This window comes from Urocitellus parryii, chromosome 3 (genome assembly GCF_045843805.1).
Source record: "Urocitellus parryii isolate mUroPar1 chromosome 3, mUroPar1.hap1, whole genome shotgun sequence".
Lineage (NCBI taxonomy): Eukaryota > Metazoa > Chordata > Mammalia > Rodentia > Sciuridae > Urocitellus > Urocitellus parryii.
This window is the reverse complement of record NC_135533.1, coordinates 51,320,430-51,336,322: the sequence shown is the minus strand read 5'-3', so window position 1 is coordinate 51,336,322 and position 15,893 is coordinate 51,320,430. Positions and strand designations below refer to the sequence as shown.

Genomic DNA, 15,893 nt, shown 5'->3' with positions numbered 1-15,893 from the left:
CACTTGAGCAATTATTTTATGCCAAGGTCTATACCAAGTATTTGGGATTTGAAGAAAAATAAGATCTGGCCACTCTTAAGAAGTGTTTAAACTTTTTTCATGACTTTCATCTGATTTATGTAATCAGCTGTCACTATTGTACGCTGATTTTAAGTCTTTTGGTTATAGACCAGGAGTAGGATAGCTGGGTCAAATGTGGTTCCGTTCCAAGTTTTCCAAGGACTCTCCATAGTGCTTTCCAGATTGGTTGCACCAGTTTGCAGTCCTACCAGCAATGTATGAGTGTGCCTTTCCCTCCACATCCTTGCCAACACTTACTGTTGCTTGTATTCTTGATAACTACCTTTCTCACTGAAGTCAGATGAAATCTTAAGAGTAGTTTTTGATTTGCATTTCTCTAATTACTGGAGATGTTGAACATTCTTTTCATATATTTGTTGATCGATTGTATTTATTCTGAGAAGTGTCTGTTCAGCTCCTTAGCCCATTTATTGATTGGGTTGTTTGTTTTTTTGGTTTTAAGTTTTTTGAGTTCTTTATGTATCCTGGAGATTAGCATCTATCTGACGTGGGTGTAGCAAAAATTTGTTCTATTGTATGTTTCCATGTGAATGTTTCTTAGTCACCATATCAAAAACAACATATCTTCCCTTTGTTTCAAATATGCTTCCTAGAAATACAAGTTTTTCTTGGCTTCTTCCACCCGTAACATACATTTCATCATTCTTGTAGTCTGCTGTTTATACTTCTTTAACACGTCTTCAATTTGCTCACTTTTATCCTGAGCCTTGCCTGTTTCTTAGTTTAATTCTTCATCTCATACCTTCACTAGCACTAAGGTAATGGCTAACTGATCTTTCTTCCACTTGGCTCCTTCTTGCTTCATTACGCCATACTAAAGCCAGAGTGATTTTTCTTTTCTTTTCTGTTCTGTTTTTTTTTTTAAAGAGAGAGAGAGAGAATTTTTAATATTTATTTTTTAGTTTTCGGTGGACACAACATCTTTATTTGTATGTGGTTCTGAGGATCGAACCCAGGCCGCACGCATGCCAGGTGAGCGCACTGCCTCTTGAGCCACATCCCCAGCCCCAGAGTGATTTTTCTAAAGTGCAAAATCTTGAGCTGTGCTCTTTGTACAAGGCTCTGTTGGCTCAGCTTGAAATATCCCTTGTATCACTCACCCTTACTCTCTCGGCATTCATTTCTTCCCTGTCTCCAAGGCAGGAATAGATGTCCCTTCAGTGTACTCATCTCACTCTCTACCTATTCCTTTAGAGAAATTATTGCCAGATACACAGATAATTTGTCATTTCCCTAAATAGACTGAAAAGGACCTTTGAAGTAGGGCTGCTTGCATCCTTAGTGCCCAGTACAGTGTCTGGTAAGTGGATATGTGCCCTGTAGGACTTGTGGAGGGAATGAGTTTTGGATGGAGAATATCAGTTAATTGACCTGCAAAACTCTTCCAGAAGAATGTGAAAATCTTTATTTTTGACTATTATTGAGATAAGTATTACTAGTTTGTCTTTATTCCTAACTTAATTTAGTCTCTAAACACACACTTGCATACTTGGATTACATGCTAATAGTGATAATCTGTGAAGTTGATAAGTAGTTTTTCATATTTTAGTTCTTATGTTTTTGACTTTGTTATTGATTGAATTAAGTATTTGAATTGCTATTATCATGAATAAAGTTGCCCTCTTGGTTGACTCTTGTAATAAAAAAATCACAAGTTTATGGTAGTAGTTCCTTGTGATTTTAATGTATTGTCTTTCAACATAGAACAATTTGGGTCTTTTGGAGAAGGGCATACTTCTAGGTTAACCTCAATTTTTCTATAGAGATTGATTATTAGATCTCCTGTGAAGAACTTTATGTAAATACACAAAGTAACATTTGTCTTCTTTTATTAAATAGAGTGCCTGAAGTATTTTGAATACATAAAATCTAATTTTCAATGTTTGGTATTTAAAAGAGTTCTATATACTGGTAAAGCCAAAACTTCTTGAGTTACACTAGTGGTTGTTTAATCAGAATATGAACTCAAATTGCATATAAAAATTGCAAACATAAATATTTGGATTTCCTTTACATCTATCAGATTGCAATATCTGGTTATAGGGACTGAGCTTGTATATATACAGATTGTGTATAGTTCATATATACTTAAGGTTGAGACCAGAAGAGTTTCAGATATTTTTCAAATTTTGGAATATTTGCATATACATAATGAGATATCTTGGGTAGGGACCCAAGTCTGATCATGAAATTCATTTATGTTTCATATATACCTTATATCCATAGCCTGAAGGTAATTTTATATAATATTTTAGTGTTCCTGCTTTTGACTGTGATCTGTCACATGAGGTCAGGTATGGAATTTTCCACTTGTGACATCATGTCAACACTCAAAAAGATTACAATCTTGAAGCATTTCTGATTTTGAATTTTTGGATTAGGGATGCTCGACCTATATTTTATACCAGTTATCTAGCTGATTTGATGGTGTAACCAGAACTACTTGACTATAAACTAAAGAATCTCAAACCTTAACATATATAAAGATTTGAATCTTATTAAAATACATATTCTGACTTAGTAGTACTGTCTGGGGTGGGACCTGAGATTTTTCCAGTTCAAATAGACTTTTCAAGGGATGTCCATGCCTCTGGCCTATGACCCACACTTTGAACTATAAACCTATACAAAATACCCGTATATTTTTTTTAAGTATGATATACTCATACCTATTCCTATTCACAAGATATGAGTTTCTTGGGCTTCAGAACCAGTTCTAAAATACTTGTTTTAGATATTATCTTTCAGTAAGGTTTCAATACACAAAGGCTGTACCTTTGTCCTTCTTTTTTTCCTTGAGTATCAGTTGTATAATAAATGTGAATCTGAAAGTTATTTCTCATTTCTGACCCTCCTTACAGTGGTGCTTTTAGGTCAAATAAAGACAAGTATAGATAGAGCAGGTTGTCTGTTCAGGGATCAGTTGCCCTTAAGAATAAAACTTGACCCTCTGAAGATGACATGCATTTTATTCTCAGTATGATACTGTTTGGGTAGGCGTGTTTATTGGTCTTCTGGTACTGATAGTTTTGGTTTTTGGAAATTTTCTTTAAATTTCTTTTAAAATTTTAAGAATGTTTTGCTTGTAGGTCCTCTTCATATAACTTTTAATTTCATATGCTCAGTATAGCACAAACCTTACTGGGGTTGGAAGGAAGCTGAAGGGATCTGAGACTATGATGAGTTGCTGCTATGACTAAAGTTGTTTTGGGGCTGTGGAGTTGAGGTAGCAAGATTTGTTTACCTTGTTTTGATGAATAGGTGGTGCCCTAGGTATGCAGGTCAGCAGGTATTTACTAGGTTGAATTAACCCAGATTCCTTGTTAGCTCTTGAGTGATGCAAGCCTTTGTATCACTTGTTAATTAAAGAGTTTATTACTTGTACAGCTAGTTGTGTTTGAAATGAGGTATTTATTTACCTTTTAAAGACTGAAGATTTCAACTTAAACTTTATTGAAAAGATGATGAAATAAATTGCTTAAAATATCATCAAGGGATAGATTAGTACCAATCAGCAAATTAAAACTTTTTTTCCCATAGAGCTTGTTCAGGTATCAAAGATCAAAGCATTGCATGAGATTCTTCAGATTCCAATTCTCAAACTTGCTTCATTTTGTTCCATAGGCACACTGTACTCCAACGTTGTGGCAGGTGGAGTCAGACTCTTGCCTGGGGTTTCTAAACTCTTTTTGAGTTTTGAAAGAGGCAAAAAAATTTATAGGTCGGTACAGAGACCTGAAACTGCATTGCAGATTGAGGGAAAGGATATGAGACAAAGCAGTGGCCAAATTTAAAAAGACCTTATGAACCAAGTAAGTAGGTTGAACTAAATTTTCAAAATTAGGAGTAGCTGTTGAAAGGACAGGGATATGTCATGACATCAAGGAGAGTGAAGAATTGTGGTAAGGAAATCACTTAGGAACCAGTGTCAAAATTCTAAATTACAGAGTGATGGGGCTTGAATTAAGGTAATGGCAGTGAGACTATAGAGGAGGGTACAGATGGAATAGTTATTTCAGAAGTAGAATTTTTCAGACAGCGGAGATGAAAACATTTGTATGGTTTCCAGTTTTCATCATTCCAATTGGGCAGGTGGGTGTTACCATTCTTCAAGATAGGGAATACAGGAGGTGGAACAAGCACTAATCTAAGGAAGATCTTGGAAATTTTAGACATGTTGGTTTAAGATGCTTGTGGGACATCTAAGTAGAAATGCTTGATGGGGCAGGATATGCAGGTTAGCTGCAAGGAAAGAAAGCCCAGGGACTTGAGATTACCAGGAAGAATAAATAGGATCAGTTTTATCTACTACTCCTTACAACCTTTTGGTTGTTAGTTAATTTAGCAATATCTACTTTCTGTAAATTTCAGTTTTTTACTTTAGAAGTGGTGTTTGGCTAGCACCAATTCTCTCATCTCTATCCCCCAACCCTTGTATAAAAATATGTAACATGACTTGTATTTGATATTACTTTAAGGAGTGTAATTGTAATATTAGGAAATGTGATTTGATTTGTGTGTTGTATTCAGAGGGCTTTTGAGATAAAATCACTGAGGCCCATTTAAAAGATTATTTTTTTAAAAAAAAAGGAAGTATTTTTTAAAATAAAACAATTTATTAGTGTTCTTGGCCTAGATAATATTTGAATCTCATAGCTCTGATTTGATCAGGTTGCATGATGATTTAATCTCTGTGACTCTTGCCAAGGCAGGAACTGTATCTGTGTCTGTTCCAGTTTAGGCGTCAAAACCAGAGAGAGCCATCTGAGTGATAACATCTAACAAAATCAGACATGGTCCATGTGATAAATTTAAGTGATTTAGTCTCCATAGGTAGAATCTAAGGGGAAAAGAGATGCTGTTTAAAGTTAAACAGGTGACTTGAAATGTATTAATTTTACTTGCAAAGGTGCACTTTTGGGGCTGGTGAATACTTAATATCACAAATAAAGGTAGGTCTTGCATTGTCATATATCCTCTGGCCCTCACTGGTTCTCCCCTCTTCATCTCCTTTCTGAAGGAAGAACCTACCAATAAAACTTTTCTTGATTTTACCATGTAGATAGCCAGTAGAGTTCAAATGGAAATTTTTGTTCCTTGAGGCATAAATGAAGCAGCCTGTTTATTCCCCAGGCTGGTAGTCTTTAGGAGGGTGTGCAGAATGACTTTTTAAGAGTTAGCCCTGCTTATGATTGAGACTTCTGAATTAATACAGAGGGTAATAAGTCTGTATGCCATTTAAATTAACAAGTTTTTTTAATTGTGCCAATAGAAAGAATAGGTAACTGTTATAAATATCTATTCTTGTGTTTTCCACCTTTTCTTGGCGAATTATAGCTGTACATAATTCATTGTTATATAATCATACATGCACACAATACAACACTATAATTCAGCCAATATCATTCCCCAGTCTTTACCCTTGCCCTCCTCTCCTTCCTCCCTCTGGTTTACCAGCTTTTCAGATTAACTAATTATCTTTCAATAAAGGAAAGAATTCAGTAGAGTAAATTTAATGGGTGAGTTATGATCCCTAAAAACTGGAGTTAGTGATAGAAATGCTGAGATATTAGAGAAGGATAGCTATAGTAAAACAATTATTTTGTTATTCCTTTGCAATCTTTATATAATAAATGGAAAAGCTCCCTCAGCAAATTCCCATTGTAATGTTTGAAAATGGTTACTCTTTCTCATGTTGAACTTTAATCAATAGGTAACAGCCTAAAAGCCTAATATTCCCACCTATAACCCAAGGCACATTGCCGTAGCATAGAACCGCACTTTTACTCATGTCTGTTTCAAGTCTTTTTAATTAATTTGTTTAAACACTCGATTTTTCCCTCCAACAAGTCTCTACATATCAATTCCCACCTCAGTAAATTCCTAATAGATTATTGATAAAGGTAATTTTGGTGTTTTAAGTATTGCAACAAAAATGAACAGTGAATAGAATTTTGGAATCTTTGCTTTCTGCATTGAAGATGTCATTCATTAAATAGACGTTATATTTGTTATTTTTTCTTGTTCTATGCCGATATTTTAGAGGTAAATTTTGTTTATAAATTTCTTACAAAGCTTATCAGTATGTTACCAATAACAGCAATAACAACACACACATATTCTTTATCCATTTATGGTGTGTATTTTGTGGAAAGTTAAATAGTTATAACATTATTCCTTTAGGTTTGCGAGATCACTGGGCAGTAGGACAATTTTTTGTTTTGTTTTAATTGACTTTTTTTCATGTAGTAAAAGTCACAGTACTCTATGTCATCAACCAGGCCCAATCCATAATCTTAATGGGAAAGTAAAACTGGCACCTCTTGATTTCCTGGTTTTGTGTTTTTTGGGTGGAACCGACTCCTGAGTATGAAGATTGTGATAGGAAATAATATTAATACCTGCAAGAAAATACGGGAAGAGGTTGCTAAACATCCTGTGTAATTTTCTCATGTCTTGGGGCCCTGGCCTATTAAAAAGTTGGGTTTAGATGCCTGCTAATCTCGGATTTAAGCCTAATCAGTCAATTTTGATATATTACTAGCATGTAATCATTCCTGTATAGTGTTCTATAAAGAAAATTTGGCAGCCCAATGTTTGAAAAATAATTTCTAATATTTTTGCTAGGTTACTGACTTAGAACCAAACGATGACTAAAGGTAATCATATTACTACTGACTACTACCATTGCTGCTGCCATCTAATAGAACTGCTTTCTCATGCTGATTTTTTTCACTTTGTCCTTGCTGTCACCATAATTTTTTTTTAAAAGAGAGAAAAGGGGGGGAGAGAGAGAGAGAGAGAGAGAAACTTTTTAACATTTATTTTTCAGTTTTTGGTGGACACAACATCTTTATTTTTATGTGGTACTGAGGATCCAACCCAGCGCCCCGTGCATGCCAGGCGAGCGTGTACTGCTTGAGCCACATTCCCAGCCCCACCACCATAACTTTTTATCACAGACTTAAAAGTTCTATTTCTTCTGTAAATCTGTTCTTGACATTTCTAATTTGTGGAGACCTCTTCCTTTAATTAACGCACATCATCTACTTTATTATTTTTCATTTTCATTCTTTGTGCTATTATTGAATTATTCTTAATTACATTATCTATATGATTAGACTCTAAGCCCTTGGAAACCCAACACTAGCAGTTTTACCCCACAGTATGAATGATATTAGGGTTATGAATGAATGGACCACTAGACCTATCCCCATTTTCCCTGTCCTGTAAGGTGTTACAGTCTCTTCTCAGTGTCTTCTTTCTGTGCTACTTTTCCTGGTCTAAGCCATCTATTGTTCTACTTTGGGCTACCTCTGATTCTCTTAGAATCTTCTGTTTAGGAATATTACAGATGTTTTGGGGGGTATTCCTGGACTAATTTTATAGGGGTAATTTATCAGCTTTCCCGTCAGGATCTCCCACATAAATCCTACCTATTATACTCATTTTAAATATTGATTCATTTATTAGAATGTTTGGAGAGTGTATATTCTAGAAGCAATAGGTTGGATATGTAAAAATCAAGGAATCAACCAGATTTTTACTTCTGATACAGAATAAAAAGGAAGAAGAAAAACATTGTCAAGTTCACAAACATGAATTTTCTTTCCCAGCTCTTTTGCTTACTATACCATTTTTATAGTTGGATAGGAATGGAGCAGGCAGAAGTACAAATAATTATATCTTGTTATGTACATCACTGCGAAGTAAGGCTTATACTTATTTTATTTTGCCACCTGGCATTTTGTATATTCTTTCTTTTGAGCCATAATTCTGTTGATGTGTACATGGAAAATCTAGAGATGTAGTATAACTTAATTTTAAATGGAAAAAATAGAGGTAAGTGCTTGCACAAGGTCACACTAATAGTTAAATGAAGAAGTCAGAGAATCCAGCTAGGTAATAGTATGTACATACAACAACAACAACAAAAAAGACAAAAAATAAATAAATAAGAGGTGTACTGTGAAAGGTAAGTTTGCTCCTATCCCATCTCTCAGTTCTTCCATTCCTCTCCTACTGGAGGCAAGCAGTTACCAGTTTCTAGGACTTTCAAGAACTGCTTTATGTCTATAAACCCATATAAATATATACATTCTCCTTCACATAAGTGGTAGCACATTGTATACATTTATCTACACCTTGCTTTTTCACTTAATAATATATCTGAATATTGTAGAATGCAGGCATTCTTATTTCTTGGTCCATGAACTTTCCATTTTAGTGTACTACATATTATTTGGATAAGTGGTTTTTGCTAACATGAACAGACTGTTAAATAATTCTTTATTACCGGCATATCGGTTGAATTCCTTGTGTTTAACATAAGTATTATTTCACATTTCTTTTAGACAGATAATGGTCATTGATTTGTTTTATGATAAATCACACTGAAGTCAACAAATAATGAGGTTTATATAGTAGCTATTTCTGCTAGTTACTAAATATAGCTAATTGGGATGTTTACTTTTCAGTTTAAAAAAGAAATGCAGAGATGTAGTTTTTAGGAAAATCATTTACATTGAGATTTGTATAAAAGTCTTTATGTGGACAAATGGTATGCATAACACAGTTTATCTTAGGGCCAATGAGAAACATTGTTATAAATATCAATCACAAATGTTTATTTTCTAAATTTTTAAATCTACAACCTCATATGAAAAATGATAATTTTTCATTTGTTTCTAAAATAAGTTTGTAATGATATACTCTTGATATAATTCATGATTATCTTTATAAAATACACTCTTAATTTTGATCATTCTTGTTTTGGTCAGTTTATTACTGCAATTATTGCTTTATTTTTCAGAGATTAATGCAGCTTGTTATACCTAGTTGATTTTTAGATCTTTGGGACCATCACAAAAGATGAATCCTAAATAAATGTGTCCCATGCCAAATGTCCATTATAGGATTCACAGAGCTTAAGTACTTAACACTTTAATTTTATTTTAGATAATTAGTTTGTAGTCCTGTATTCTTCCTAAAGATTATAGTACTTCTCTGTGTTACTTATGGTATTTATATTACTGGATAATTCTGTGTGAAAATACTGTAGTGTTTATTACAATTTCAATCACTGGTTGGGAAAAAAAGTTAATCAGACTAAAAGTATATTGTCACACCACCATCACAATAGTTAAAATTCAGTAGTAGAAGAAATATGATTATGTCCTGAAAATTTATAGCATTAGTGTTATCCTCAAACATTTAGGACACATGGTCCTAATGTTCTTATTGTATTCTGACTTTGGAATTCTTGGTGCAAGATAGTGAATTAAAGTCTTGTCAAGAATTGTGATAAGTCATGTTCGAACTCTGCTATATTCATAGATCTCTTCTTTATGGGGATAACATAAAAAAAACAAAAACTGACAAAATATCCAATACAGAAATAATCACTGAGTAAGAATGTGTTGCATATATTTGAGGACATGTGAAACGTTTTGATATTTATATTTATTCTTTGATGAAAGTTTATATGTCTTAAGTTCTATTTTAATTTTTCCTTTTGCTTAGGTAGCTAATTAAAAAAATTTTTTTTAGTTGTAGATAGACACAATATCTTTAATTATTTATGTGTGGTGCTGAGGATCAGTGCCTCACACATGCGAGGCAAGTGCTCTACACTCAGCCCTGCTAATTTTTTTTAATGAGCAAAACAAATACTTATTGGTGCTATTTTTAAAATGAATACTTTCAGCCTTCTCCATTGTAAAAACTAAACTCTAAATTCACAAAGTGGTGCTCTGGAACATAAAAAAACACTATATTTTGTCTTTTCCATCATTTTCATTTCTAAAGAAATGACTTTCATTTTTATATGTGCATGGTGAATGCATGTGTAAAATCATATGGAATGGTAATTCAAAGAAATTGCATAATAGGATAGAGCAGGCTAGCCTACCAGACCAGCCTCATAGATAACTTTAACATGGCCACTATTTTCTAAGGATGTCCCTGATTATTGGTTCATCTAGAGGTTACTGGGTGCCAAAGGACCATGTCACTTACCTCATAGATACTGATGAATAAATTCCACCATGCCAGTTCTTTAATTTGCAATGAGAAGTTTCAGGAACAATAGCTTTTCATGTTTGTGGGTCAGTTCATTTTTTCCCAATAGGCAAATCTACAGAAAAAATATATCTGGAAGATTGCATGATGAGCATTGAATCAGATCTCAATGTGATACATCCCGCTTCCCATAGAAATACAATTGCCTCTTGGACCATATGTTAAATTTTCAGAGCATTCTTTCTACTAGATCAGGCTACAGATAACTCACCATCTTTTGCTTTCCTGATTTCTAATGGAGGTGTAACTTATTGTCTTTAACACATTTTTTTCAGAGTTTTTAACAAAATTGATTTTATTTATAAGATAGATCTACTGTATGTAAAACATTTAGCCCAATGCCTAACATACAGCTAATAGATTATAATTCTTATTAATTAAGTATAACTGGTACCTGAGTCTACCTCATGTTGTTACTTGTAATGTCAAAGACAGTCTTTTGGACCATATCTGTAGACATCCATCCATCTCATCTTTTACATTTTGAATTATTTTTATGCTTTTAATTTTTATTTTTGTTTACTTTCTTAATTCATTTATCCTCAATGTTGAATCTGTGCACTAATTGGGACCATATTTTTTGGCTCTGCATGATTTGAGGTCTATTTTATTTTATTTTTTGGTCCTCATTTACACTATTTTTCATTTCCCATAGTTCTTCCATTTGCAGTGTGAGTCTGTTGTAGGATATGATCTTGAAGTTACTGCTTGCCTCCAGAAACATTTGATTTTGTATCTTATTTGAGTAGATGATGTTAGTTGTGAGTTTTTCTGTCTCACTGTTTACCTTCTTTACAGGCTCTGCTGAAATTCTCAGGGTGGAAAGTTAGTTTGAGAATGGTAGCAGCATCTTAGAAAGTTTGCCATGGCATTGGAAGGTAATGATTGAAATTCCACGGGTGGAGGTAGTACAGTAACTGCAGATCTGATAAGTACATTATTGACAAATCAAAACTTTTTCCGTGAAAATGATTCAGTCTAGTCATCTTGGCAACAATAGACAGCCTTCTCTCCATCCATCAGGAGAATGAGCTATCCTTTTAAGGGCAGCAAAATAGATTTGGGAAAACAGTGGACAAATTGACATCAGCTCTTTCTGTTGTTTGTGAAAATACAGATCATGGGGCATTTTTAAAGCTAGTGGTCTCAGAAACCATACTTTGAGAAAGTCTAAGAAGAACCATTATAAGCGTTCAGAAGAGGGATAGATTATTTCAGACTGCAGTAATTAGGGAAAATTAAAGAGACTGGCTTTGGTCTTGGTCTTGAGAGATGGACATCATTTGAATATATAAGAAAGGGAGAAAACATTTTTTAATGGGTGAAATGCCAAGAATGAAAGCATACAAATGAGAAATAGCATATGTCAGGGGAATGGAGGATCAAATAATTTATCCCCAAAGTTCTTAAACGTGTTCTCTGAAAGAAAATTGAGTTAGGGCTCTTCATAACTTACCAGATGCCTCTTAGTACATAAAGCTTCATGTTTCTATGTGCTTTCTGATGTTATCAAATCTGTTTTTGAATACTTTTTGGAAGCTGAATACTGTCAAAATTTCAAAGTACTCTCTCATTCTTGCTCTTACTGAAAATATTCAGGTGGGGGGTGATATTAGCACTCAGGGCAGATGGTACACCTGGAATGTCAGGTACACAGCATGGCTTTGCTGCTTGAAGAGGAATGGCCTGAGCATGTCATTGGGCCTCATTACTTTTTGTATCAGCAGATGTCACCATTCTTCCAAGAGGTATTGCCAGGAAATTGGAATAGAATATGATGTTTTCCTCTACTAGTCAGAAATTTGCTGACTTTCTAGAAGTCTTATTTGAACTTGAAGGCTGAGTTGATAAATTGAAATTTTTGAAGGAATTTGGTGTTCTATTATACAGGCTACTTTAATCTGGCAAAGGATTATATGGAATTCTGCTTTAGTTCATAGAACTAGATTACAGATTTACCTTTGTGAATTAAGGATTTCAACACTTGTTGCCTTGGGGAGAAAAGTCACAATTGATTATCAAAGATGAATTAAATGTTCCCTCTGTCAAAGGTTATATTTATCACAGTTTTATCTCATTTTAGCTATATCATTGAGATTTGCTACTGAGAAGTTAGAATTTTTAAAAATTATGTACTTTTTCCAAGAGGTAATTTTTCTTTCATAAAAAATAACAGTGTAAGGGAGGATTATGCCCAGCATAATTCCTTGTAAGTTTTGCTTTTTATATATTGGTTATGTTCAAGAAATTAGTTTCCAGAGCATTTCTGTACATGGTTTTGAAGGATAAAGGCCACATTTTAGTCAGAGTCTCAGACTGGTCCTTGGTTCCCCTCAAAGCTTAACTAACAACAATTGATTTAGCTAGTGTGGAGTCAGTGGGATGCTCTGGGTGAATTTGAGCAAAGGAATGACAGGAAATGAGAAAATTCATCTGTATGGGAAGAAAAGCTTTGGTAGAATCACAGGGTGATATGGGGATTCATGTTAGCTCCCAGGTGTGAGTCACCCTAATGATCTGAAAATAATATTCTAGGTAGTGCTTCTCAAAGGTAGGAACCTTGTGTTATCTTTTTGTTCTTAGTGTTTGAGCTTAGTGTCAAAACAAGACAGGCATTCCAAAAATGTTGAATTAAGTTGGAATCATTGTATGATCATGAAAACAGAACTGTAGTACTACTAATAAATGCTTCTTGGTTTTATCTATATTTAATCCTGTTTTAAAGTCATTTAGTGAATAGTAAGGTTTTTGAGAGAGAAGGCTTATAACAAACTCTTACAACCTTCATTTTTCCAGGAATAATTAATACAAACTATTGGCCTCTTAGGATTATTCTCTTTGTAAATTTTATTTCTGATAATTTTTATTAAAGTATTCCTCCAGACATGATAATTCTATCCAGTACATTTAGAGGGAAAGAAACTTGCAGGTCATCATGATTAATTAGTTGATCATCTATTTAAGCAGCAAAGTAGCATTCCCATAAACATCTAATTTTTTATTTGCTCATCATTAAATAAATTAGTCTGACAATTTTGAGGTAACTTTGACTTAAAGTATCTTTGGAACTTATGTGTTTTCTATTAAACCCTCTATGTTGTTGTTATTCCCTTTAGGCATTTTCCTGGAATAAAGTTTAGCGAAACAGATTCCCTAGGTTTTAATAACTTAAAATTTAAATTCATTATGATTGAAAGAGGAGAATATTAAGTTCAGGCCCAAGTTCATTGTAACATTTTACTATTGCTTCCATTGAATTCTTTCAAATAGAGTAAAGAGAAAATTATTGAATTACTATAAAACATTGGTATTATCTAAAACACGTTCCAAAATATGGTAAAATTTTCTGTTTTTAGTAAACTGTTTTCCCAAGTCTGTGGAAATTACAAATCAAATTACATCTTTCAAAAGTCCAGAAACTTTTTTTTTACAGAAAATAAAGTAGAAAGTAATAGAGACAATAATAGAGTAAAAATATGGCTTCATAAAAGATACTGGTTTAATTGTGTTAACTATTAAGGGATAAACTACTCTGTAATGTTGATTTATTAGGAACTTTTGAGGAAGGTACATGACTATGGTGGGTTTTTCTTTTTTCTTTTGGTACTGAGGATTGAATCCAGGGGTGCTTTACCACTGAGGCACTTCCCTGGCCCTTTGTATTTTTATCTTGAGACAGGGTCTGGCTAAATTGCTTAGGGCCTCCCTAAGTTGCTTAGACTGTCTGGAACTGATCCTCCTGTCCCTGTCTTAGCCTCCGGAGTCGCTGGGATTACTGGGGTGTGCTACCATGCCCTGTGGACCATCCATTCTTGAAAATCTTTTACTGGCCACCATTTCTGTATACAACATAAAAATACTATTTTCAAAAATTTTAATTGGGATAAAGTCAATGGGTATATAAGAATGGAAAAAAATTCCTTATTTAGTATATAGATAAAATGAACCTAATGTATAAAATTTGGGAGACATAAATTAGAAGATTACCTGCGGCCTGGAGATGACTGTTTTAACATTTTGGTTTGTTTTTCTCCATTGTTTTATACATGTGTGTTGCATGTATAAACACATAAGTGCACACATCCACACACAACAGAGGGAGATGAAACGTTTTCCTGTCACGTTTAGTATGTTTCCCCGTATCATTGGGCATTATTTCACAGCATTAGTTTAACAGCAGGTTAGTATCCACTCTATGAAGAAACTAAGGCCTTTTAATTGGCTGAACACTTTGCATTTTTTGATCCCAGTCCTCTCGGTTTCGCCTTCCTTTTGCTCTTGCAGCGATGCCCTGGGCGCCTCGTTTGAACTGGTGCGCGCTCCCTGTTGACTCCGCAGGGGACGCACGCACGGGACTTCCTGGGCCGAGGGCACAGCTCTCTAGGGGTCCGGATGAGTCCTCACACTCGGTGGGAGTGTCGTGGGAGACCCCGGGGTGCCGCCCTCCACCGCTCCGTCACGTGGACACACCTGAGGGCGACGGTTGCACCTCGCCGCCCGCCAGGGTTTCCGCTCCCGCTGAGCTGCGAGGCGCCGGCGGTTTCCTCCGCGTTTCTAACCGGCGTGTCTTTGTCTTTCTTCCCTGGGGTCCGCTGCTGCCCGTGCCCGCCGGCCGAAGCCTGGCGAAGCCGTCGCCCCGCAGCGCCGCAGCCCTGCGCCCGCCCGCGGGCGCCGTCACCACGCGCCAGGCCGCCGCCAGCTGCAGAGCCAAGCTCCGCGGCGGCGCCGCCCGGGAGCGCCAGCACGCGCGCGGCCTCGGCAGGCCCTCCGTCCCCTGAGCGCCGCCGACCCGCCGACGCCGCCCAGCGCAGCCGCCAGCCAGCCCGCGATCCCCAGCCTGCCTCGGACCTCGCGTCACCCCTCGCCCCGCCGGGTCTACCCCAGAGTCCTTTGCCCCAGCCCCTCAGGACAACGTGCCTTAGGGCCGGGCCGGGAGGGGCGGGCCCGGTGCTAGTCATCACCTTACTCCTTCCCTCTTGCCTGACAGAATCCAGCTCCTTGGAGAATCTCGTCACCGCACATTCCTTTTCCTTCCTGGTGGTAATTTATGTACTTCCTATTCATAGTCAGTTTCTTTCGTTATTAGTTCTGCAAGGTCATCCCCCCACCCCACTTCAGTCTTCTCCACCTCAAGCCCTGTCATCAGCCAACCATCCCCCGCTCCTGCTGCAGTCCTCTAGAAGATTGTTTTAATAACGTTCTAAATCCCCAGCGACTGTGGGGTGTTTTGACACAATTTGAACTCTAGCTTTCAGTCCTCCCCGCCACCTTCCTATAACTTCATCTCCCAAGACTATTTCTTCCCTTCAGAAACAGCCCTTGCCCCCATGATTCTAACTTTGTCATCGTTAGAAACTACATCTTCCTTAGAATTTTGTCTGTGGAAACCAAGGGAATGCACCTTTCAGGTCTCTTGCCCCAGGTAGCTTTCTTGATTGGTGGCTCCCCCTGCCTGTAAAGGGGATCCACCAGGGTTGCCATGGAGGTGGTGCTTCTCCTGTGTTATTCCCTGTTATAGCATAATTAGAACGCTAGTCATGGCCCATTCATGTGAGATGCAGGACTCTTCTAATGAGCAGTTTTGGCTTGGGTACACCTCAACACCTGACTGGAACTTTCTTAGAACTGTGCTGCATGCAGTCTGAGGCTCTTCCTGCCCAATCCCCCTCTCTCCTTTCAAAGATGGTTCAGACTGCCTTTTGGTATGAGCCTTTCTTCCCCTCACCCTCCTG

The 15,893-nt window shown here is 36.3% G+C and overlaps 1 protein-coding gene across 1 annotated transcript in view; it reads left to right on the top strand.

The window, feature by feature from the left end:
• Positions 1-14,939, top strand: part of Znf800 (zinc finger protein 800) — a 44,048-nt gene extending 29,109 nt beyond the window's left edge. Inside the window, exon 6 of the mRNA XM_077796711.1 lies at positions 14,780-14,939. Within this exon, the coding sequence (XP_077652837.1) occupies positions 14,780-14,939 (160 nt within the window). The remainder of the gene's footprint in view (positions 1-14,779) is intronic.
• The last annotated feature ends 954 nt before the right edge of the window (positions 14,940-15,893 follow it).